At 37.9% G+C, this 25,837-nt stretch overlaps 1 protein-coding gene and 1 pseudogene across 1 annotated transcript in view; both read right to left on the reverse strand.

The window, feature by feature from the left end:
* Positions 1–25,837, reverse strand: part of TESK2 (testis associated actin remodelling kinase 2) — a 136,330-nt gene that overhangs the window by 85,224 nt on the left and 25,269 nt on the right. The window contains exon 2 of the mRNA XM_040470045.1: positions 22,358–22,667. Within this exon, the coding sequence (XP_040325979.1) occupies positions 22,358–22,579 (222 nt within the window). The 5' untranslated portion in view covers positions 22,580–22,667. The remainder of the gene's footprint in view (positions 1–22,357; positions 22,668–25,837) is intronic.
* Positions 1,023–3,108, reverse strand: LOC121027338 (60S ribosomal protein L36-like; annotated as a pseudogene).

Here is a 25,837-nt window from a genome sequence, read left to right on the forward strand (position 1 = left end):
AAGAGAAGAGAAGAGAAGAGAAGAGAAGAGAAGAGAAGAGAAGAGAACAAACACAACTATGAAAATATAGACAATTTAAGAAAAATCCTTGAGTTTCTATAGATTCAGATTGTGACAATGATCACATTTGAAAGAGAAAGGATTCAGTGTCTTGCAGATCTCACAAGATGTAGTTTGAGAGACTAAAAAATTGTAGGCAGTTGGCACACTAAGACCGCTGCAGCAACACCAGCATTTTGAGACCCAGTATCTTACTTCTCAAAGTAGATAAAACCACCAGAGAACACAAAAACTTTACCTTCCCAAGCACAAAAATAAAACATCTTAGAACAAAGTAACATTCACATACTAAAATGTTCCCCTTACTTTCTTTATACCACAACTGTTAATACTGTTACAGATTTAGAGTTTGCATGACAACTCCATGCGCACTAAATAATAAATGTATAACCATGAATGTGAATAAATCAATTTTTCAGTACCCAAGCAGATGGCAGATATCTGGCTCTTTTAGTTTATAAGTTTATTATTTCTTACAGCTTGGCATTTCCACATGATGCTGTCAATTTGGGAAAATATAAAGGGGGAGAAAGTAGGAACTTTGCCTTTTTTTTTTTTTTTTTTTGAGAGAGAGAGCGCAAGTGAGCGAGGAGCAGAGACAGAGACAGAGAGAGAGAAGCGGGGCTCACCCAAAGCGGGGCTCATGCTCACCAGAAGCAGAGCTTGTGATCACCCAAAGCAGGGCTCATGCTCACCCAAAGTGGGACTCAAGCTCATGAACCGTGAGATCATAACGTGAGCTGAAGTCAGATGCTTAACAACCGAGCCACCCAGGCGCCCAAGCCTCTAACTTATATAACTAGTTGTATACTTGCCACTCAAAATGAATCAGGTTGAACTCTATAAGAAAGCATACACACACACACACACACACACACACAGAGTATTCTAAAAATATAGCATATATATATATAAATTAATAAAATAATCTTTAAATTTTTTCTTGTACACTGGATCAAAATTAGCTATAATATTCCATTCATCAATTACACAGATAGGAATTCAAACCCTAGCTGTACCATTTACCTATTGGCAAGACATTAAACATTTTTGGACCTCAGTTTCCTCATTTATTTATGTATTTATTATTTTTTTTCCAAGTTCCAAAAGTTTCTATTACATACAGAGGAGAGGAGTTCAATCCTTCTTGGCTGTGACTTTCCCCATGGCTACTAGCATGTTGCTCAGCTCCTCTCTCTTTCTCTTGGCATGGATGTGTGTCTCCACTTTTTCTTGAGAACTTGATGGCACCATTGTCCTTGGAGACCTTGAGCAACCATGCAGGCTGCTCATATGAGGCAAAGCCATATACCTCTCGGATCATGTACCACACAAACCTGGTGTGCTTGGTGAGGCGCCTGTGGCAGCAGCTATACCTCAGTTTGCTCACGTTCTTAGTCACCTCATGGCCCTTGTTTAGGCTCCCGGCCAGAGGGTAGCACAGAGCTACGGCTGCTGCTTCTTAATGGCTCCAGGACAGGGGCAGTTTCCTCATTTATATAATGGAAGTATAACTGCTTATAGAATTATTGTGGCAAATATAAATATTTGTATAAATAAAAAGATCATGTATACAAGTTCTTAACATAGTACTTAGCACAAAATTCAAAATCTTAACTGCATTTGTAATAGAAATAATAACTAGCCCTTATATAGGGTATATTATATGCTAGACAGTATTCTAAATACTTTACATATACTAGCTCATTACATCTGCTCAAAACCCCATTAGGTAGGTACTATCATTACCTCCATTTTGCAGATGCAGAAACTGAGGCACAGAAGTCAAGTAACTTGCCCAAGGTCAGAAAGCTTATAAGTGGTAGAGCCAAGATTCAAATAGAGTCAGTATAGGGGTGCCTGCCTGGCTCAGGTGATGCAGCATGTTGACTCTTGATCTCAGGGTTGTGAGTTCGAGCCTCATATTGGGTTTAGAAAAAAAAATTTTTTAAAGGCTCAAACAGAGGCAGTCTAGCTCCAGAGTCTATCTCTCTCTCATGTTGCTTCTCAATGCATTCTTTTCTTTCTTTCTTTCTATACTGAAATATAATTGACATACAGTGTTATATTAGTTTCAGGTGTACAATTTGATTAGCAAATTCTACATATTCTTATAACATATATATGGGGTTTTTTTCATGCAACAAATATTTAGTGAGTACCCACTACTTGGCAGAGTCTGTGCCAAGTGCTGAAGACACAGAGATGAAAAACATAGGGAGGTCTGATCTAACAGAGAAACGCAAACACGTAAAAAAAAAAAGTCATAAAATGTAGCATTGCTCTGATAAAAAGTCTATATAGGGTATACAGGAGGTACAAAGGAGAGAAGAGGCAATCATGCTATGAAAAATATGGTAATTATAAGAAAAGAAGGCATTTGATATCACATGACCATCAAAAATGAAATCATATCTGGGGCTCAGTTATGGGCCCAGTTAGTTAAGCGACAGACTCTTGATTTAGGCTTGGTCCTGCGGTCATGTGATTGAGCCCTGGGTCAGGTCCTCACTCAGCATGGAGCCTGCTTGGGATTCTCTCTCCTCTCTCTCCCCTCCCGCTCCTCTTCCCCATTTGTGCTCTCTCTCTCTAATAAAAATAACAATAATAAAATTTTTAAAAATGAAATCACATCTAAAAATAGTGGGCTAACCTAAGATCAAATTTGAACTGTTGTGCAAAAATAAAATAGAGAAAATAACATCTAAAATAACAAAAGCTACTATTTGCTCGATCGACAAAACATTGTACAAGATGCTCTACACATTTCATTTGATCCTTCCAACATCCTGTATTGTTATACAGGGTACAGTGAAAAGAACACAAACTTTGTGTTCATCCTAGGTTCAAATTTCTTCAAGTCTCTCTCTCTCACTCACTAACACACAGGTACACAGATACACACACACCGGTACTCTTACCCTCTTACTACTTGTATTCAGGCTCCTTTGCCAGCTCTTCCTTCCTCTACTCAACCCTTAAATGTTTGAGTTCCTCAATACCTGGTCCTAGGCTCTCTTCTGTCTGTTTATACTCCCTGTATAACATCATTCATATCCATGGCTTCAGTTACTCTATGTTTTTTTTTTATTTTTTTTTAACGTTTATTTATTTTTGAGACAGAGAGAGACAGAGCATAAACGGGGGAGGGTCAGAGAGAGGGAGACACAGAATCTGAAACAGGCTCCAGGCTCTGAGCTGGCAGCACAGAGCCCGACGCGGGGCTCGAACTCACGGACTGTGAGATCATGACCTGAGCCGAAGTCGGCCGCTTAACCGACTGAGCCACCCAGGCGCCCCCAGTTAATAGCTACGTTAATAGCTCTTATATCTACATTTCCAAGCCAGATCTGTCTTCTGAACTCTAGATGTTAACTGCTTGTAGAGGTTTCACATTCTAATCCAAATCTGAAATCATCAAATACATTCCTCCTTCAGAGTTCAAACATCCAGCTACTTGTACTTGAAATCATCTTTGATTCCTCCTTCCTCTCACCATCACATCCAACCATTCACCAAATGCTACAGTTAATACCTTCAAAGTATCTCTCAATTTTTTTATAAGCATACTTAAGTTGGTAAATTAAACCGCATGTCTAGAGGCACCTGGGTGGGTGGCTCAGTTGGTTAAGCGTCTGACTTCAGCTCAGGTCATGATCTCGCGGTTGGTGAGTTTGAACTCTGCATCAGGCTCTCTGCTGTCACCTGCTTCAGATCCTCTGTCTCTCTCTCTGCCCCTCCCAGCTCATGCTGTTTCTCTCAAAAATGAATAAATGTTTTTTTAAAAGATTTTTAAAAAGCATGTCTAGTATTTCAAATCATTTCACTCCACACCATTCCAGTTACCACCATGCACACTTCTGCCACAGTCACATATCACATCTTTCACTTGGACTATTGCCAAACTGAATCAATTCTTACCCTCTCCAACCCACTTACTTAAAATTAAAAGCAAGTCTCTTAAGATAAAATCAAAAATTCTTATCCTTGAGGACCTCTACAGATGATGAGGTCCTCAACAATAAACCCCTGCTTACCTCTGCAACATATTTCATCTCTTACCAATCTCCCCGACCCTCTGCTGAAGCCATTCTAGACTTCTTTCAGATCCTTAACTGCATCTCAGACTTCTCTCATCTAGGCCTACAAATAGATTGTTCCTTCCTCTTGGAATGTTCATTTCTCCAACCTATTCCTTCACTTGGCTAGTTCTTATTTACCCTTCAAGTCTCAACTTAAACTTCACTTTCTCAAGAAGAGCATTCTCCCGCTCCAAATTAGACAATGGATTTTTGTACTCCCATTGCAATCCATGTGTGGCAACAGACTCTAGACTGGCTCCCATGATCCCTACCCCTAGTGTTCATGCCATTGTGCGATCCTTTCCCCTTGAGCCTGGGCAGGGTCTGTGACTTACTTTTAACCAATACAATATGGCAAAGGTGACTCAAAATTTAAAACATCAAAAATGAATTAACTGAGGGGCACCTGGGTAGCTTAGTCGGTTGAGTATCCGACTTCAGCTCAGTTCATGATCTTGCAGTTCGTGAGTTCAAGCTCCACATCGGGCTCACTGCTGTCAGCCTGTCAGCACAGAGCCGGCTTCAGATCCTCTGTCCCCCTCTCTCTGCACACCCCCTGCTTGCACTCTCCAAAAAAAATAAATTTAAAAAAATAAATAAATAAGAAGAAAAAAATGAATTAACTGTGACCTAAATGTCACATAAGATTGTAACCTATCTTACTAGAAGACTCGCTTACTAGCTTCAAAGACTTAAGCTGCCAATATGAAACATATCAAGCTGAAGCCCTCAATTCAACAGCCTGCAAGGAATTGAATGCTGCCACCAACCACATGAGCTTAGTAGCAAATCCTTCCCCAGTTGAGCCCCAGATAAGATGTCAGCCCCAGATGACACCATTTTGTAAAAGTTTTTTTTAATTTATTTAAGTAATCTCTACACCCAACATGGGGCTTGAACTCACAAGCCTGAGATCAAGAGTCACACCCTCTTCTGACTGAGCCAGTCAGGATCTCCACCCAACCTGACACCTTAATTACAGCTTTGTGAAACCATGGAGCAGGGGACCCAGCCAAGTCCTGACTGGACTCTTGAACCACAGAAAAAGATATCATAAATACGTATTCTTTTCAACTATTGTATTCATGGTAATACTGCTATGCAGCAATAGGAAACTAATATGCCATGTTTCTCTTTGTGTTGTAATCACCCTTGTAATTACTTAATATAAATATTTACCATTAGATTATAAATTCCACAATGGCAAGAATAACAAGTCCTTTTTTTTTTTATTTTTTTTTCAACGTTTATTTATTTTTGGGACAGAGAGAGACAGAGCATGAACGGGCGAGGGGCAGAGAGAGAGGGAGACACAGAATCGGAAACAGGCTCCAGGCTCTGAGCCATCAGCCCAGAGCCTGACGCGGGGCTCGAACTCCCGGACCGCGAGATCGTGACCTGGCTGAAGTCGGACGCCACCCAGGCGCCCCAAGAATAACAAGTCTTAATCATTACTATATCTCAGCACTTAGCATAATGCCTAACATATAGAAGAACCACAATATAGTGAATGGATGGATGGATGGATGGATGCCTATTCTATGCCAGGCACAGTGCTATACCCTGGCGAAACAAAAGTAAATAACACATAGTCCCTATCCTCATGGAGCTTAAAGCTAAGTGGGATGACAGACACTTTAAATAGATCATTTCAACAGAATATGATAAAAGTAACAAGTTTCTGTGAAGACAACGGGCATGCAACTCAGACTGTGCAAGGGTCTAGGTATGGGAGAGGAGAAAACTTACATAGTCAAGATTTATGTTAAGCAGGTGACGTGATCTTGTACATAGAAAATTCTAGGGGCACTTGGATGGCTCAGTCAGTTAAGCATCTGACTCTCAGTTTTGGCTCAGGTCATGATCTCATGTTTCGTGGGTTTGAGCGCTGCGTCGGGCTCTGTGCTGACAACGCAGAACCTGCTTGGGATTCTCTTCCTCTCTCTGCTTCTCCCCCACTTACTCTCTCATTCTCTCTCTCTCTCTCTCTCTCTCTCTCTCTCTCTCTCAAATAAATAAACTTTAAAAAAGAAAATTCCAAAATTCTAAAAAATAAGAGTTCAGCAAAGTTATAGGATACAAGACAAATACAAACATCAATTGTATTTTTTTACACTAGCAATAATCTGAAAAATGAAATTAAGAAAACCATTTCCCCTATAATAATACTGCTAGAAACTAATTCCTTTCCCTAGAACCCTGGGTGACTGAGGCATTCTTCTTGTAGCACATAAAGTTCTCTTCTGAGGTGAAAAGAGTACAGCTCCGCCCACGTTTTACCCTGTGGTATCTTCTACTGTCACTTTGGAAGACACCAACTAGCTTTGACCTGATACTAGTGTTCTTTTCCTAACTTGATCTTATGTCAGCATTCCAACACTTCCACTGCTAAAATTAAAGGGTCCTCATTACATGAATATAAGAATCCTCCCAAACCAAAGATTACTCTTCTGGTTTTTTTTTTTTAATTCATCTCTTTTCATTGTAGTCATTTTTGCTTTAATAAAAAATTTTTTTGTTATTTTTAATGTTTATTTACTGATTTATTTTTGAGAGACAGAGAGAGCATGTGCACACGTGAGGGAGGGGCGGGGCGGGGGGGGGGGAACAGAGATCTGAAGCAGCTTGGTGCTGACAGCAGATAGCCTGATGCGGGGCTCAAACTCATGAACAATGAGATCCTGACCTGAGCCGAAGTCACACAGTTAACCGACTGAGCCACCCAGGCAACCCAATAAAAAATATTTTATTTTTTTTATTATTTTTTTATTTTTTTAATGTTTTATTTTATTTTTGACAGAGAGAGAGACAGCATGAGTGGGGGAGGAGCAGAGAGAGAGGGAGACATAGAATCCGAAGCAGGCTCCAGGCTCCCAGCTGTCAGCACATGGCCCGATGTGGGGCTCGAACCCACAAACTGCGAGATCATGACCTGAGCCGAAGTCGGATGCCCAACCTACTGAGCCACCCAGGCACCCCCTAAAAAATATTTTAAAGATAGAAAAGAAAACAGGGGTGCCTGAGTGGCTCAGCTGGTTAATCTTGACTCTTGATTTCATCTCAGATCATGATCTCATGGTTTGTGAGTTCAAGCCCCATGTCAGGCTCTGCACTGACAGTGCACATGCGTGCGCATGCTCTCTCTCTCAAAATAAATAAATAAACTGAAAGAAAGAAAGAAGGAAAGAAAAGAAAAGAAGAAAAGAAGGAAAAGAAAACAATTCCATTTACAATAGCATCAAAACTTAAGAGCTAAAACTACAGAACTCTTAGAATAAAACATTGGGGGAAATCTTTATGACTTTGGATTTGATACCAAAAGCACAAGCAACAAAAGAAAAAAATAGATAAACTGAACAGCATCAAAAGACACTATATAAATATGGGAGTACCCAAACTGGAAGTCAGTAAATGAACTGATCTACAAGTGTGGTTATGGCAAAATCAACAAGAAGTGAATTACCTTGACAGATAACACATTGACTGCTCACTCTCTTGGTAAATATGGCATTATCAGCATGGAGGATCTGATTCACAAGATCTATACTGTTAGAATATATTTCAAAGAAGCAAATAACTTCTTATGGCCCTTCATATTATCTTCTCCATGAGGGGGAATAAAGAAAAAGACCACCCGTTTGGCAAAAGGTGGAGATGCCCACAACAGGGAAGACCAGATCAACAGGCTCATTAGAAGGATGAACTGAGCAGGGTGCCTGGGTGGTTCAATCAGTTGAGCATCCGACTTCAGCTCAGGTCATGATCTCACAGTTCATGGGTTCAAGCCCAGCATTGGGCTCTGTGCTGACAACTCAGAGCCTGGATGGAGCCTGCTTCAGATTCTGTGTCTCCCTCTCTCTCTGCTCCTCCCCATTTGTGCTCTGTCTCTCTGTCTCTCAAAAATAAACATTAAAAAATAATAATAATAAGGCATCCAAATCGGCAAGGAGGAAAAACTTTCACTCTTCGCAGATGACATGATACTCTACATGGAACCCAAAAGATTCCACCAAAAAACTGCTGGAACTGATCCATGAATTCACCAAAGTCACAGGACATAAAATCAATGCACAGAAATCCGTTGTATTCTTATACATCAATAATGAAGTGACAGAAAGAGAAATCAAGGAATCCACCCCATTTACATTTGCACCGAAAACCATAAAATACCTAGGAATAAACCTAACCAAAGAGGTGAAAACTCTATATACTGAAAACTACTGAAAGCTTATGAAAGAAATTGAAGAAGACACACACACACACACACACACACACACACACACACACAAATGGAAAAACATTCCATGCTCCTGGACTGGAAGAATAAATATTGTTAAAATGTCCATACTACCCAAAGCAATCTACATATTCAATGCAATCCCTACCAAAATAACACCAGCATTCTTCACAGAACTACAACAAACAATCCTAAAGTAGGGAACCAGAAAAGACCCAAAATAGCCAAAGCAATCTTGAAAAAGAAAACCAAAGCAGGAGGCATCACAATCCCAGACTTCAAGCTATACTACAAAGTTGTAACCATCAAGACAGTATGGTACTGGCACAAAAACAGACACTGAGATCAATGGAACAGAATAGAGAACCCAGGAATGGACTCACAAACATATGGCCAACTAATTTTTGACAAAGCAGGAAAGAATATCCAATGGAATAAAGACAGTCTCTTCAGCAAGTGGTCCTGGGAAAACTGGACAGCGACATGGCAGAAAAATGAACCTGGACCACTTTCTTACACCATACACAAAAACAAATTCAAAATGGATGAAAGACCTAAAATTAAGACAGGAAGCCATCAAAATCCTCAAGGAGAAAGCAGGCAAAAACCTCTTTGATCTTGGCCACAGCAACTTCTTACTCAACTTGTCTCTGGAGGCAAGGGAAACAAAAGCAAAAATGAATTACTGGGACCTCATCAAAATAAAAAGCTTCTGCACAGCGAAGGAAACAATCAGCAAAACTAAAAAGCAACCAACAGAATGGAAGAAGATATTTGCAAACTACATATCAGATAAAGGGTTAGCATCCAAAATCTATTAAGAACTTATCAAACTCAACACTCAAAAAACAAATAATCCAGTGAAGAAATGGGCAAAAGACATGAATAGACACTTCTCCAAAGAAGACATCCAGATGGCCAACCGACACATGAAAAAATGCTCAACATCACTCATCATCAGGGAAATACAAATCAAAACCACAATGAGATTTCACCTCACACCTATCAGAATGGCTAACATTTACAACTCAGGTAGTAACAGATGTTGGCGAGGATGTGGAGAAAGAGAATCTCTTTTGCACTGCTGGTGGGAATGCAAACTGGTGCAGCCACTCTGGAAAATGGTATGGAGGTTCCTCAAAAAATTAAAAATAGAACTACCCTAGGACCCAGCAATTGCACTAGTAGGTATTTATCCAAGGGATATAGGTTTACTGTTTTGAAGCGGCACATGCACCCCCCATGTTTATCACAGCACTATCGACAATAGCCAAAGTATGGAAAGAGCCCAAATGTCCATTGATGGATGAATGGATAAAGAAGATGTGGTATATATACACAAGGAGTACTACTCGGCAATCAAAAAGAATGAAATCTTGCCATTTGCAACTACGTGGATGGAACTGGAGGGTATTATGCTAAGTGAAATTAGAGAAAGACAAATATCTATGACTTCATTCATATGAGGAATTTAAGATACAAAACAGATGAACATAAGGGAAGGGAAGCAAAAATAACAGGGAGGGGGACAAAACATAAGAGACTCTTAAATATAGAGAACAGAGGGTTGCTAGAGGGGTTGTGTGAGGGAGGATGAGCTAAATGGATAAAAAGCATTAAGAGACACTTGTTGGGATGAGCACTGGGTGTTATACATAGGGGATGAACCACTGGAATCTACTCCCAAAATCATTGTTGCACTATATGCTAACTAACCTGGAAGTAAATACATACATATATACATACATACATACATACATACATACATACATACATACATACATAAAATTAAAAACAATTTAAAAAAAATTTTTAATTAAAAAAACAGATTAACTGAGGTATCTACCATGATTATTTTTGTAATCTGGACAGTTAACAAACGACTACTTTCAAATTGAAAAAATAAAGGATACTATATAAAGAACTACAACTCGACAAAAATAACTCAATTCAAAAATGTGCAAAGAACTTGAATAGCCATTTCTCAAAAGAAGATATACAAATGGCCAAGAAGCACATGAAAAAAATGCTCAATATCACTATTCATTTGGGAAATGTAAATCAAAACTACAATGAGATACTTCACACCCACTAGGATGGTTATTATAATTTTTATAAAAAGAAAAGAGAGAGAAAATAACAAGTTTTGGCAAGATTGTAGAGAAACTGGACCCCGTATGTTACTAGTGGGAATGCAAAATGATACGGCCAATGTGGAAAACAGTTTGGTACTATTTCAAAAAGTAAATCTTAGAGTTACTTTATATCCCAATAATTCCACTTCTAGGTATATACTCAAAAGAAATGAAAACAAGTACTCAAATACTTGTACACGAATGTTTACAGCTGCACTACTCACAATAGCCAAAAGATAAAAACAATCCAAATGTTTATCAACAGATGACTGTATAAACAAAATGTGGTACTATCCATACACTGAAATATTACTGAGACATAAAAAGGAATGAAGTGGGGCACCTGGGTGGCTCAGTCGGTTAAGTGTCCAACTTCAGCTCAGGTCATGATCTCAACTGCTCATGAGTTCAACCCCCATGTCGAGCTCTGTACTGACAGCTCAGAGCCTGAAGCCTGCTTCAGATTCTGCCCCCGTCTCTCTGCCCCTCCCCTTCTCGCTGTCTCTCTCTGTCTCTGTCTCTAATATAAAATAAAACATAAAAATTTTTTTAAAAAAGGAATGAAGTACTGATATATACTATAACATGGATCAAAGTTGAAAACATTATGCTAAGTAAAAGAAATCAGTCATAAAGGCCACATATGATATGATTCTCTTTATATGAAATGTCCAGAATGGACAAATCCATTGAGACAGAAAGTAAAATAGTGGTTGCCAAGGGCTGGGGGAAGGGAGAAATGAGTTGTCACTAATAATGAGTATAGGTTTTCTTTTTAGGATGATAAAATAATTTTTATTTATTTTTTAAATGTTTATTTATTTTTGAGAGAGACAGCGTGAGCGAGGGAGGGGCAGAGAAAGAGGGAGACACAGAATCTGAAGCAGGCTCCAGGCTCTGAGCTGTCAGCACAGAGCCATATGCAGGGCTCCAACCTACTAGCTGTGAGATCATAACCTGAGCTGAAGTTGGACACTTAACCAACTGAGCCACCCAGACACCCCGATAAAAAAATTTTTAATTAGGCAGTGATGATGGCTGCACAACCTTGTAAATATACTAAAAAACACTGAATTATAGATTTCTAAAAGGAGAATTTTATAGTATGTGAACTATTTCTTAGTAAAGCTATTATTAAAAAGAAAAAAGCTACATTGACACTTTGTTCTGGAATGGGATTCCAGGTTTCACAGTTTTCACAATACATGCTAAAATACAGAGTTATATCATGGGGTAATATAAGGTGAGTTATCTCAAAAGATTGGAACAATCACCTTCCTAGAAAGTCTCCTTCCAATCATATTCTCAAACAAAACAGGACTAGATTAAAAAGAAAGGAAGAACCTTCTACTGTATCCCAAAAGAAGCACTCTTAATTGGAAACATTAAGCAGGTTGTCAGTCACTGCTAACAATGGAACTGGACAGATTTTTCACTTACCAGAAGGTGAGAAGTGGGGTCCACTGTGCCATTTGGTTTTATATTTTTCTCTCTTACTCTATTAAATGTGCACACAAACACTAATGTCATCTCCACTTACACATGCTTCAGTCCTTCCCTAACATCCAAAATATTCTAAGTCATTTGCCTAGAAATAATGAAATTGCCCTTAATCTCTATTTCATGATTTTTTTAATGAAAAGGAAAGATTAACAATCAAAGGTGAATATTTGAAGCTCACAAATATTATAAATGCAAATCCAACTTACTTTGTTTCTAGAAGTATATTTTCCCCAAATTCAATAAGAGAGGTTATAAAATGCTTTCAACTTTTCTATGCTTTTAGGCCACAGATTTATAACCTCAGCACTATTAACATTTAAGGTCATATAATTCTGTGTTGCAGAGCACTGTCCTGTGCATTATAGGATGTTTTGTGACATCCCTGGCCCCTACCCACTAGATACCAGTAGCATTCACTGCCTAATTGTGACAACCAAAAATAACTTCAGACACTGTCAAATATCACGTTCAGAGCAAAACTGCCCCCAGTTGAGAACAACTGCTCCAGTCCAAGTCCATCTGCCTTAATTATTTCCTAACAGTAGATTAGCTAAACTTATCATTAACCTTAAAAACAAACACATTTTTTGTGAAATACAGAGGCTGAATACACCTAAAAGAGAAGGCTTGTCTTTTGGGTTTGTATAAATCCATTTCTGGAACATATAAACATAACAAAGATCTATTTTTAAGGATGAGTGACCAGAAGGTCCTAAATTCTAAAACTGAATTATTTTAAAGGAATACAAGCAAGTCACATAAATCCACATTCCTCAGTGTAAAGTCATCCATCAACCAGTCTTCCTTTTGCTATCTAAAGCAACTGAAAGTCCTTAAATTATCTGCATAATTTCTATCTCCCATACCAGAAATCAAATATTTCCTTTTATTGCCAGTGATACACTTTTTATTTAACCTGACCTTTAAAACTCTGTAGTCATTTGTACTTTGTAATCAAAGATAAAAACTAACCATATCCTAGCTGCATTATAGTTATCAGACCAGGAGTTGGCAAACTTTTTCTGTAAAGGGTCAGAGAGTAAATACCTTAGGCTTGAAGGGCCATGTGGTCTTTGTTACAACTATTTAAATCTGTTATTGTAGCACAAAGGCAACCATAAAACATACATACTGACAAATAGGTGTGGATGTGTTGCAATAAACTTTATTTACAAAAAAAGTGGCAGGCTATAGTTTATCAAACCCTGTATCAGACTATTACATGCAGAATAAATAAATAGACAAATTTCTCTCTTTCCCAATGATAATGTCCTCACCATAAAATTAACTAATTACTTTCTAAAATACCATGAAATAATGTTAACTAGCTTTCTCCTTTTCATAGTAGGCATTTATAGTAGGATAATGCTAGATCCTACCGCCTTAAATGAGGAATAAAAGCCAACTATGAAAATCAAGTTCAGGTTTGAGATCTATACAGAAAGCCTGAGCCAAGAAATCAAAATAAAGCCTTTAGGTTCAGATCTAGAACCTATATGACTCCAGCAGAGGCAAATGTGAGACCACTATATTAAGTACATCCACAACTTAGAACAAAAGAACTCGGGGCACCTAGGTGGCTCAGTCGGTTGGGCATCCAACTTCAGCTCACGTCATGATCTCTCAGTTCCTGAGTTCAAGCCCCACATCGGGCTCTGTGCTGACAGCTTGGAGTTTGGAGTTTGGAGCTTGAAGCCTGCTTCAGATTCTGTGTGTCTCTCTCTGCCCCTCCCCTACTTGTACTGTTTCTCTCTTTCTTAAAAATAAATAAACATTAAAACACACACACACATACACACACACGAGCTCCAAGGGAGGGGCACCTGGGTGGCTCAGTAGGTTAAATATCTGACTCTGGATTTCAGCTCAGGTCATGATCTCATGGTTTGTGAGTTCGAGCCCCATGTCTGGCTCTGTGCTGACTGCAAGAAGCCTGCTTGGGATTCTCTCCTCCTCTCTGTCTGCCCCTCCCCTCCTAATGCTCTCTCTCTCTTTCTCTCTCAAAATAAATAAATAAACATTAAAAAAAAAAAAGAAAAGAAATCATTTTTTTAAAAAAAAGAACTCCAGGGGAAATCGTCTCCCACTGAAAACAGATTTTCAATAAAAAAAATTATAAATCACAGGAGAAATGAAAATCCATGAAAAAGGACCAACAGACCAAATAGTGTAGGGTCTATACTCCAAGAGTTGCAACTAATCTAAAAGTTACTTAAACAAACAAAAGACTTAAGTCAAAATTTACTCATTTCTATGCAAGTATATTAGAAACCCTATAAGAAATAATAACTTTTTAGTAAAATATAATTTACCAAAATTGACCCAGAAGAAACAAAAATCTAAATAGACCAATTACCCCAGAAGAAAAGGAAAAGTATCAAAGTACCTGACCAAACATTGCACAGGAGAATTCTATATTAATGAATTCTTAAGGAGTAATTCCAAAACTATTTCAACTGTTCCAAAGCATAGGGGGAAAAGACTTCAAAATAATTTTTTTTGAGGTAAGAATAACATTGCTACCAAAACTAATAACAAAAGCATGAAAGAGAAAACCACAGACAAGTCTCACAAATATCAAGGCAAAAACCCCCAGCAAAAAGAAGTTAGCAGCACATGAAAGAATAATATACCAGGAATGCAAGGATGGTTCACTATTAGAACACCTACTAATACAACTCACTTTACTAAGAGATCAAAAGAAAAAAATAGTTTTATCACCATATGTATTAGAGTTCTCCAGAGGAACAGAACTAATAGGATATATACAGAGAGAAAGAGATTTGTTAAGAATTGGCTCACATGATAATGGAAGCTGAGAAGTTCCAAGATCTGCAGTCAGCAAGCTGGAGACCCAGGAGAGACAATAGTGTAGTTCCAGTCCAAGTCCGAAGGCCTGAGATCCAGGAGGGCCAACGATATAAGTTCCAATCCAAAAGCTGGCAGTCTCAAGGCCCAAGAATATTTTGGTTCCAATCCAAAAGCAAGAAAAAGACCAATGTCCCAACTCAAGCAGTCAGGCAGGAAGGGTTCCCCTCTTAATTATAAGAAGGTCAGCCTTTTTATTCTATTCAGATCTTCAAATGTTTCGATGAGGGCCACCCACATTAGGGAGGGCAATCTATTTTACTTACATCTACTGATTCAAATGTTAATCTCATCCAAAAACACTCTCACGGACACACCCAGAATAATGTTTAACCAAATATCTGGGTACTTGGTGGCCCTGTCAAGTTGACACATAAAAGTAACCATCATACCATAGATTCTGAGAAGACATGTGGTAAAATTCAACATCCATTCTTCATAAAAATAATTCTTAAGAAAATAGAAGATTTTTGTTAATATTTTAAAGATCTAATAGAATAAAATATATTTATTTCAGCCTCCAAATCATATTAATTAGGAAACACTACAAGCATTCCCATTAAAGTCAGGAACAAGACAAAGATGACAAATATCACTATTAATATTTTAGGAAGTATTAGTCATTGCAGCTGGTTGAGAAAAAGTGAGGTATAAAAATAAGAAATAAATAAACATATCATTTATAGCTGACATGATTATAAACCTGGAAAACCAAAACAAATCAACTGAAAATCTATCACAAACATTAATAATTCAGTATGTTAGGGGAGCCTAGGTGGCTCAGTTGGTTTCCACTCAGGTCATGATCTCATAGTTCATGAGTTCAAGCCCCGTGTTGGACTCTGTGCTGACAGCTCAGAGCCTGGAGCCTGCTTTGGATTCTGTGTCTCCCTCTCCTTCTGCCCCTCCCCGACTTGTGCTCTGTCTCTGTGTCTCAAAAATGAATAAGCATTAAAAAAATTGTTTTTAATTCAGTATGTTGGCTGCATCAAAATTAATATGCAAAATTTAGTAGTCCTCATAGGCAAACAACAAACAGAAGATATAATGGAAGGAGAGCTCCAATTTACAATTGCAATAGAAAAGAGAAAAAACTAAGAATAAACGTTGCAGAAAATGTGCAAGCTAAAAAATTTCTGATGTCTACCGAGGGGCACAAAATACTTGAAGAGATACAAAATAAAGGTATGGAATGTACTTACATAAAAGATTCAATACCATGAAGACATTAATTCTCCCTAAATCTATAAATTCTCTCTAACCTCAATAAAAATGGCAATAGTATGCTTTAGGAAACTGACAAGCTGATTGATTCCAAAAGTCACCTAAAGGGGTACCTGGCTGGCTCAGTCAGTAAAGCATGCAACTCTTGATCCCAGGGTTGTGATTTCAAGCCCCATACTGGATTTGGAGCCTAATTAAAATAAAAAAGTTTTAAAAATAGATAAATCTCACATAAAAAATAAGGAAGAAACACCGAGACAATTCTGAAAAGGAAGAATAATGATAGAGAACTAGACTAACCAGATATTAAAATAAAGTTTCAATGATTAAGTTATTATAACAGTGTGTACTAGTATATGAACAGACAAATCAAGGCAACAGATTAAACAGACCTAAGAAAACAGACCTTGAAACATACCAAAACACTTAGGAAAATTCAGTAAATTTTCCAATCAGTGAGAAAAATATTAAATACATAATAAATATTGCTGGTACAACTGAATGATGAATTCCAGATAGATCAAATATTTAAATATAAGTAGTAAAATCATAAGATTAAAAAATGATAATTTTATTTGTAACATGGAAATATAGAGAATTTCTAAATAAGATAGAAGATAGAAATGAAAAGACACATATAGAACTTTATGCAAACAAACACATAAAACAGAGAACTAATACTTGTTTCAAACACATTGGCCAAAAAAAAAAAAAAAAAAAAAAAAGACCATGTATTAGGTCAAAACAAAATCTAAGTATACTCTAAAAGGTAGACATGTACAACATTTTCTCTGATCATCATTAGAAATTAAATATCAGAGGTGCCTGGGTGGCTCAGTCAGTTAAATGTCAGACTTCAGGTCAGGTCATGATCTAGCAGTTTATGAGTTCGGGCCCATGTCAGGCTTTGTGCTGACAGCTCAGAGCCTGGAGCCTGCCTCAAATTCTGTGTCTCCCCCTCTCTCTGCCCCTGCCCCTGCTCACACTCTGTCTCTACTTCAAAAGTAAACATTAAAAAAATTTTTTTTAATCTTTAAAAAAAAAAACAAAACCCTACAGCAAACATTATGTTAATGGTGAAAAACTCAAAGCTTTCTGGTTAAGATTAGGAAAATGGTACGGATGTACCTTCTCTCTACTGCTTTTCTTTTCTTTTTTTTTTTTAATGTTTGTTTATTTATTTTGAGAGAAAGAGAAAGCACAAGCAGGGGAGGAACAGAGAGAGAGGGAGAGAGAGAATCCCAAGCAGGCTCCGCACTCAGCATAGAGCCCAACACAGGGCTCCATCTCACCACTGTGAGATCACGACCTGAGCCGAAATGAAGAGTTAGATCCCTAACTGGCTGAGCCCACCCAGGTGCTCCCTCACTACTGCATTTTAACATCATACTATAAGTCCTAGCTAATAGATAAGATAAGATAAGATAAGATAAGATAAGATAAGATAAGATAAGATATACAGGTTGGAAGGAAAAAAGATAAAACTGTCTTTGTTCACAGATGACATAACCATCTATGTAGCAATCCTAAAGAATCTATTAAAAAAACCTCCTGGGACTGATAAGCAATTGTAATAAGGCTTCAGGATACAAGGTTAGTGTAAAAAAAGTCAGTCACATTCATACACACCAGTAATGAACAACTGGAATTTAAAATTAAAAACACATTACTATTTACATTACACCATATACAAAAGTTAACTTGAGTGGATCAAAGTCCTAAATGCAAAGACCTAAATCTATAAAACTCTTACAGGAAAACACTGGGGAAAATCTTCATGATATTGGATTTGGCAATAATTTCTTGGATATCACACCAAAAAGCACAAGCAACCCAAGAAAAAATAGATAAATTAGACTTAATCATAATTTAAAACTTGTATATATCAAAGGACACAATCAAGAGAGTTAAAAGACAATCTATAGGAGAAAATATTTTCAACTCATATACATACATACAAATGCAACCCAATTCAAAAATGGGCAAAGGAACTGCCAACAGACATGAAAAGATGCTCAGCATCACTAATCATCAGGGAAATGCAAATCAAAACCACAGTGAGATAGCACCTCACAACTGTCAGAATGGCTAAAATTAAAGCACAAGAAACAACAAGTGTTAGGGAGGATATAGAGAAAAAAGAACCCTCATGCACTGTTGGTCAAAATGCAAACTGGGGGGCGCCTGGGTGGCTCGGTTAAGCGGCCGGTTAAGCGGCCGACTTCGGCTCAGGTCATGATCTCACGGTCCGTGAGTTCGAGCCCCGAGTCGGGCTCTGTGCTGACAGCTCAGAGCCTGGAGCCTGTTTCAGATTCTGTGTCTCCCTCCCTCTGACCCTCCCCCGTTCATGCTCTGTCTCTCTCTGTCTCAAAAATAAATAAACGTTAAAAAAAAATTTTTTTTTAAATGCAAACTGGTACAGCTACTGTGGAAAACATATGGATGTTCCTCAAAAAATTAAAAATACAACTACCATATGATCCAGTAATTCTGCTACTAAGTATTCACACAAAGAATACAAAGATACTAATTTGAAAAAATATATGCACTCCTATGTTTATTGAAGCATTATTTACAATAACCAAAATATGGAAGCAACCCAAGTGTCCATCATTAGATGAATGGATAAAAAAGATGTGGTATGGCACAAAAACAGACACATAGACCAATGGAATAGAATAGAAACCCCAGAACTAGACCCACAAACGTATGGCCAACTCATCTTTGACAAAGCAGGAAAGAACATCCAATGGAAAAAAGACAGTCTCTTTAACAAATGGTGCTGGGAGAACTGGACAGCAACATGCAGAAGGTTGAAACTAGATCACTTTCTCACACCATTCACAAAAGTAAATTCAAAATGGATAAAGGACCTGAATGTGAGACAGGAAACCATCAAAACCCTAGAGGAGAAAGCAGGAAAAGACCTCTCTGACCTCAGCCGTAGCAATCTCTTACTCGACACATCCCCAAAGGCAAAGGAATTAAAAGCAAAAGTGAATTACTGGGACCTTATGAAGATAAAAAGCTTCTGCACAGCAAAGGAAACAACCAACAAAACGAAAAGGCAACCAACGGAATGGGAAAAGATATTTGCAAATGACATATCGGACAAAGGGCTAGTATGCAAAATCTATAAAGAGCTCACCAAACTCCACACCCGAAAAGCAAATAACCCAGTGAAGAAATGGGCAGAAAACATGAATAGACACTTCTCTAAAGAAGACATCCGGATGGCCAACAGGCACATGAAAAGATGTTCAGCGTCGCTCCTTATCAGGGAAATACAAATCAAAACCACACTCAGATATCACCTCACGCCAGTCAGAGTGGCCAAAATGAACAAATCAGGAGACTATAGATGCTGGAGAGGATGTGGAGAAACGGGAACCCTCTTGCACTGTTGGTGGGAATGCAAATTGGTGCAGCCGCTCTGGAAAGCAGTGTGGAGGTTCCTCAGAAAATTAAAAATAGACCTACCCTATGACCCAGCAATAGCACTGCTAGGAATTTATCCAAGGGACACAGGAGTACTGATGCATAGGGGCACTTGTACCCCAATGTTCATAGCAGCACTCTCAACAATAGCCAAATTATGGAAAGAGCCTAAATGTCCATCAACTGATGAATGGATAAAGAAATTGTGGTTTATATACACTATGGAATACTACGTGGCAATGAGAAAAAATGAAATATGGCCTTTTGTAGCAACGTGGATGGAACTGGAGAGTGTGATGCTAAGTGAAATAAGCCATACAGAGAAAGACAGATACCATATGGTTTCACTCTTATGTGGATCCTGAGAAACTTAACAGGAACCCATGGGGGAGGGGAAGGAAAAAAAAAGAGGTTAGAGTGGGAGAGAGCCAAAGCATAAGAGACTGTTGAGAACTGAGAGCAAACTGAGGGTTGATGGGGGGTGGGAGGGAGGAGAGGGTGGGTGATGGGTATTGAGGAGGGCACCTTTTGGGATGAGCACTGGGTGTTGTATGGAAACCAATTTGACAATAAATTTCATATATAAATAAAAAAAATAAATAAAAAAAATAAAAAAATAAAAAATAAAAACTACCAAACTTAAGGTCAAAAATAATAATAATAATAAATAAATAAATAAATAAATAAATAAAGATGTGGTATATTTATATACAACAGAATATTATTCAGCCATAAAAAAGAATAAAATCTTGCCATTTGCAACACCATGGATGAATCTAGAGGATGTAATGCTAAGTGAAATAGGTTAGTCAGATAAAGAGACAAATACCATAAGATTTCACCTATATGTGGAATTTAAGAAACAAAATATATGGACAAAGGAAAAAAAGAGACAAACCAAAAAACAGACCCTTAACTATAGAGAACAAAATGATGGTTACCAGAGGGGAGGTGGGCTGGGAGATTGATCAAATAGGCGAAGGGGATAAAGAGTTCACTTATCATGGGGTGCATGGGTGGCTCAGTCGGTTAAGCATCCAACTTCAGCTCAGGTCATGATCTCATGGTTCATGGGTTCTGGCCCTGTATCAGTCTCTGTGCTGACAGCTCAGAGCCTGGAGCCTACTTTGGATTCTGTGTCTCCCTCTCTTTGCCCCTTCCTCATTTGCACTGTCTCTATCTCTCAAAAATGAAACATTAAAAAAAAAAGAGAGAAAGAGAGAGAGAGAGAGAGTACACCTATCATGATGAGCACTGAGTAATGTACAGAATTGTTGAATCAACATTGTATACATGAAACTAATATACACTGTATATTAAGTATAGTGGAATTAATTTTTTTTTTTTTTTAATGGGCAAAGGGGGGCTCCTGGGTGGCTCAGTCAGTTAAGAGTCCAACTTCGGCTCAGATCATGATCTTGAGTTTTTGTACGTTCGAGCCCTGCATCGGGCTCTGTGCTGACAGCTTGGAGCCTGGAGCCTGCTTCAGATTCTGTGTCTCCCTCTCTCTCTGCCACTCCCCTGCTCACGCTCTCTCTCTCTCTCAAAAATAATAAACATTAAAATTAAAAAAAAAACACCTGGAACTTGAAATATGGCTTAAATTGGAACATGGGTAGTTCACCCATAGTGACAGGTATAAAGACTGAGTAAGTGGGTAAGGATACTGGATTAGTAGGTATTTGTGGTGATAGGAGGCTGTGGAAGTTCTCCAGCTTGCTTCAGTTTTCTCAGTGAATTAGGAAGCAAGCTCATCACTGAAAAGAAGTACTGAGGTTTTGATGAGAGAAGAAAAAGTATGAAATAATGTTCTGGGAGAGTAAGTGAACTTGGGAAATAGGAATACTTGGAAGCATTAAGGGCTCAACTTTATTAAAAAATAACCAAATAAAAACTGTATGAGTGGGTATATATGTGTATTTTCTTACATTTATATATAAATTTTTATATATGTATATAAGATGTCTGTATATAATATATGTATAAGCACAGAAAAGGATCCAGAAGTATACATACCAAATTGTTAATAATGCTTACTATTAGAGACAGAGATATATAGAGGGAGGGGGAGTGGAAGATACTCCTATATTATTTGAATTTTTGATCAGCATGTATTATTTTTATAATTAAAATAAAACAGCCTAGAAGTTTATAGTGTGAGAGGACAGTTTATTTTTTTAATTAATTTATTTTTTTGATCAAAATAAGGGCCTTGATAAATGTCTCTGGAGAAATGGAAAGAGGAAAAAATAGGATATAAACAACTATTATGTACAACTCCCAATGGTAAAATTCTCCCAGTCATCCCCTCCATCTCCAAAGTGTCTGAGGCAGTGATTGGGTACCACCAAGTAAATACAAAAATATCCAGGTTCTGACTCTAGGCGCTGATGGAAAAGGGGCAGGTCAGGCCTCCCAGGCATAAATGGAAGGAGCAGATATGATGTAAATCACATGAATTTCCATCTTCAAGGTAACTCCAAACTGCTGGCTGGCTCAGGGCATCCCCAGAACCCTTCTGCATTCTCCTGCATGTTGAGTGCATCTGGTAGCAGACCCCAAGTGAGACCCAGTATACTGGCCAGGGTCATGGTGTCACACATGGACCAGCAAAAGCACACATAGCACTGGCCAGGCCCATGGCCACCAACAGTCCCAAAGCCGGAGGAGAGGAAAATTTAGAACACTGATCAAGATGCACCCTCACCTCAACTAGGCAAAGGATATGTCATAATTAAACACAATTATCAACTCTGTAGTAAAGCTGATTATCAACAAGACACTATGAGAAAAGCAGAGGCATCACTCACCTTGAACACTTCAGAGAAGAAGCCAGACCCTATTTTTTCACAGGTGAAGTCATCTAAACGCGTCAGTCTAGAAAAGGCACTTATGAGAGCTCGATATGAAGATGGCCAAACTCTTCCCACCTGGGTCATGTTCCCATCTCCCCCACCACCTCCTTCAAGATCTTCAAGACGCTCCACACGTGGAGGAAAGCCTGCAATTGAATTCCGTTTGCTCCGATCCATAGTCTCAATAATCACTTTTTCTTCTTTTAAGAAGGAACTCCACACATAATACGATTTTGTTGAGTTTTACTTCTCTTCCGGTTTGATGCTAAAAGAGATATCAGAAAGATATTCCATTAAAACCATTAATGAATAAATACATGCAAACCAATGAATTATCAATGTAAAAATATTTCCTCTTTCACATTCTAGGTCCTGATTTTCAGATCTAAAAAATATACTTTATACCTTTACCTTCAAAAATACTGATATATTTAAAGCCCAAAATGTAGTCAGTCTTTAGAGTAGACTATAATAAATATCAACTGCATTCTAAAAAACAAAATAACAATAATATCTATCATTCATTGAGCACCCATTCTAGGAATCATAGTATAAAAGCTGTACATAGGTCATCATTTCATTCTCAAATAATCCATGATAGGGGAGCCTGTGTGACTCAGTTGGTTAAGCATCCGACTCTTTGTTTTGGCTCAGTCATGATCTTGTAGTTCAGGAGTTCAAGCCTGCATCAGGCTCTGTGCTGACAACCTGGACTCTGCTTGGGATTCTCTGTCTCCCTCTCTCCCTGCCCCTTACCCATACTCATGCTCTCTCTCTCTCTCAGAAATAAATAAACATTTAAATAATAATAATAATCCATGATATAAGAATTAGTATGTTCTTGGGGCGCCTGGGTGGTTCAGTAGGTTAAGTGTCCAACTTTGGCTCCGGTCATAATCTCACAGTTTGTGAGTTTGAGCCCTGCATGGGGCTCTGTGCTGACAGCTCAGAGCCAGGGGCCTGCTTCAGATTCTATGACTCCCTATCGCTGCCCCTCCCCTGCTCAAACTCTGTCTCTCTCTCTCTGTCTCTGTCTCTGTGTCTCTCTCTCAAAAATAAATAAAAATTAAAAAAACAAACTTTAGAAAAGGGGATCAGTACTTGACTGCGGAGAAAGACAAGGGTGACTGTAATGTGGACAGAGACAGAAAAGATGGGGAAAAATAAACTTCACTTTAGAAAAATAAAATACAATGGGGCACCTGGGTGGCTCAGTTGGTTAAGTTTCCAACTTCAGCTCAGGTCATGATCTCACGGTTCGTGAGTTCAAGCCCCATGTCAGGCTCCATGTTGACAGTTCAGAGCCTACAGCCTGTTTCTGTCTCCCAGTCTCTCTGTTCTCCCTGCTTGTGTGCTCTCTCTCTCAAAAATAAAAGTAAACATTAAAATTTAAAAAAAAAAGAAAGTACAAAATACTGAAGTTAAAACTACATAAAACATAGTTGCTTGTGAAATTACTGAACAATCTGACTGCCTTACTATCTACTGACTTTTAATTTTTTTAGATATATTTCATTTTGAATGAAATACATTATTAACTTCCACAATGCCCTCAATTTTTCTGGTGGGTAGCAGATTCTATTGTCTATACTAAGACTTGGAAGACAGAATTGCTCATTGCAGCTCAATAGGTCTGAGAGGAGGTAAGGAATACCTAATACCAACTAAACTGGTTTGGTTGGAGCTGTTACAAGTTTCAAAATAGCACAATAGGCTGAAATTTTTCTTTTTTCTTTCTTTCTTTCTTTTTTTTTTCAAGTAGGCTCCATGCCCAGCGTGGAGCCCAACACAGGGCTTGAACTCATGATCCTGAGATCAAGACCTGAGCTGAGATCAAGAGTTGACCGCTCAACCAAATATGCCAGTCAGGTGCCCCTAGGCTGAAATTTTTGATATTTTTATTCTGAAAAGCAAATATCTTTGTATCTTGGTTCATGGGGAAGGGGGAAAGTATTTACTTAAAAGGTATATGCTGGGGCGCCTGGGTGGCTCAGTTGGGTAAGTATCTGACTTTTCCTCAGGTCATGATTTCATGGTTCATGAGTTTGAGCCCTGCACTTCGGATCCTCTGTCTCCCTCTCTCTCTCTGCCCCTCCCCTGCTCATTCTCTCTCTCTCTCTCTCTCTCTCTCAAATAAATAAATAAATACAATTTTTTAAGAAGGTTAAAAAAATAAAAGGTATATACTTATACAAACTCCTGCACAATAGGAGATGTGAACAAGAATATTCATTTTATTTCAGCATTGTTTGTAATAAGTGTGAGTGTGGAGGGGGGAGGAAACAACCCAAAGTTAATCTGTAAGAACAATAGGAAACTGTAGAATATTTTCAATGAAATACATAGCACTTACAATGAATGAACTCTATCTAGCAATGTAGATGTATTTCAAAAGCAATACTAAGTAGGGGGAAAGAAGCAAGTTGTAGTTAAGTGGTATCATTAAAATGTAATTCAAAAACATTTGTTTAAGTTACAAAAAAATGGAAGTGAAAAGAAAGCTGGGGTAGCAATACTTATATGGACAAAATGGGACTTTAAAAAAAAGATGATAAAAAGAAACAAAGGAGGACACTACATAATGATAAAGGGAAAATTTCAACAAGAGAATGGAACAACTATAAATACATAAAGTAATTATTAACAGACATAAAGGAAAAAATTGACAATGATACAATAGTAGGGGACTTTAACACCCCACTTACATCGATAGATAGATCAGACAGAAAATCAACAAGGAAACAATAGCTTTGAATGACACATTACACCATATGGATCTAATAGATATATTCAGAACATCCAAAAACAGTGGAATACACATTCTTTTCAAGTGCACATGGAACATTCTCCAGAACAAATCACATGTTAGACCATAAAACAAGTCTCAACAAATTGAAAAAGACTAAAATCGTATCACGCATCTTTCCTGAGGATAATAGTATGAAACTAGAAACCAATCACAAGACAAAATCTGAAAAGAACACAAATACACAGAGGCTAAATAACTTGCTAGTAAACAATAAATGGGTCAACCGAGAAATCAAAGAAATTTAAAAATACATGGAGACAAATGAAAAAGAAAATACAACTGTCCAAAATCTTTGGGATGCAGCAAAAGCTATTCTAAAGGGAATATTACAATAATGCAGGCCTACCTCAAGAAACAAAAAAAAAAATCTCAAATAAACAACCTAACTTTATACCTAAAGGAGCTAGAAAAAGAGTAACAAAGCCTAAAGCTAGTAGAAGGAAGATAATAATAAAGATTAGAGCACAAATAAATGAAATAGAAACTAAAAAAAAAAAAAAAAAAAAAAAAATAACAGATCAATTAAACCAGGACCTGGTTCTTTGAAAAGATCAACAAAATCGAAAAGCATTTAGCCAGACTCATAAAAAAAAAAAAAAAAAAAAAAAAAAAGAGAGAGAGAAAGA

The sequence above is a fragment of the Herpailurus yagouaroundi genome, unplaced genomic scaffold (genome assembly GCF_014898765.1).
Source record: "Herpailurus yagouaroundi ecotype Mexico unplaced genomic scaffold, PumYag 77, whole genome shotgun sequence".
NCBI lineage: Eukaryota > Metazoa > Chordata > Mammalia > Carnivora > Felidae > Herpailurus > Herpailurus yagouaroundi.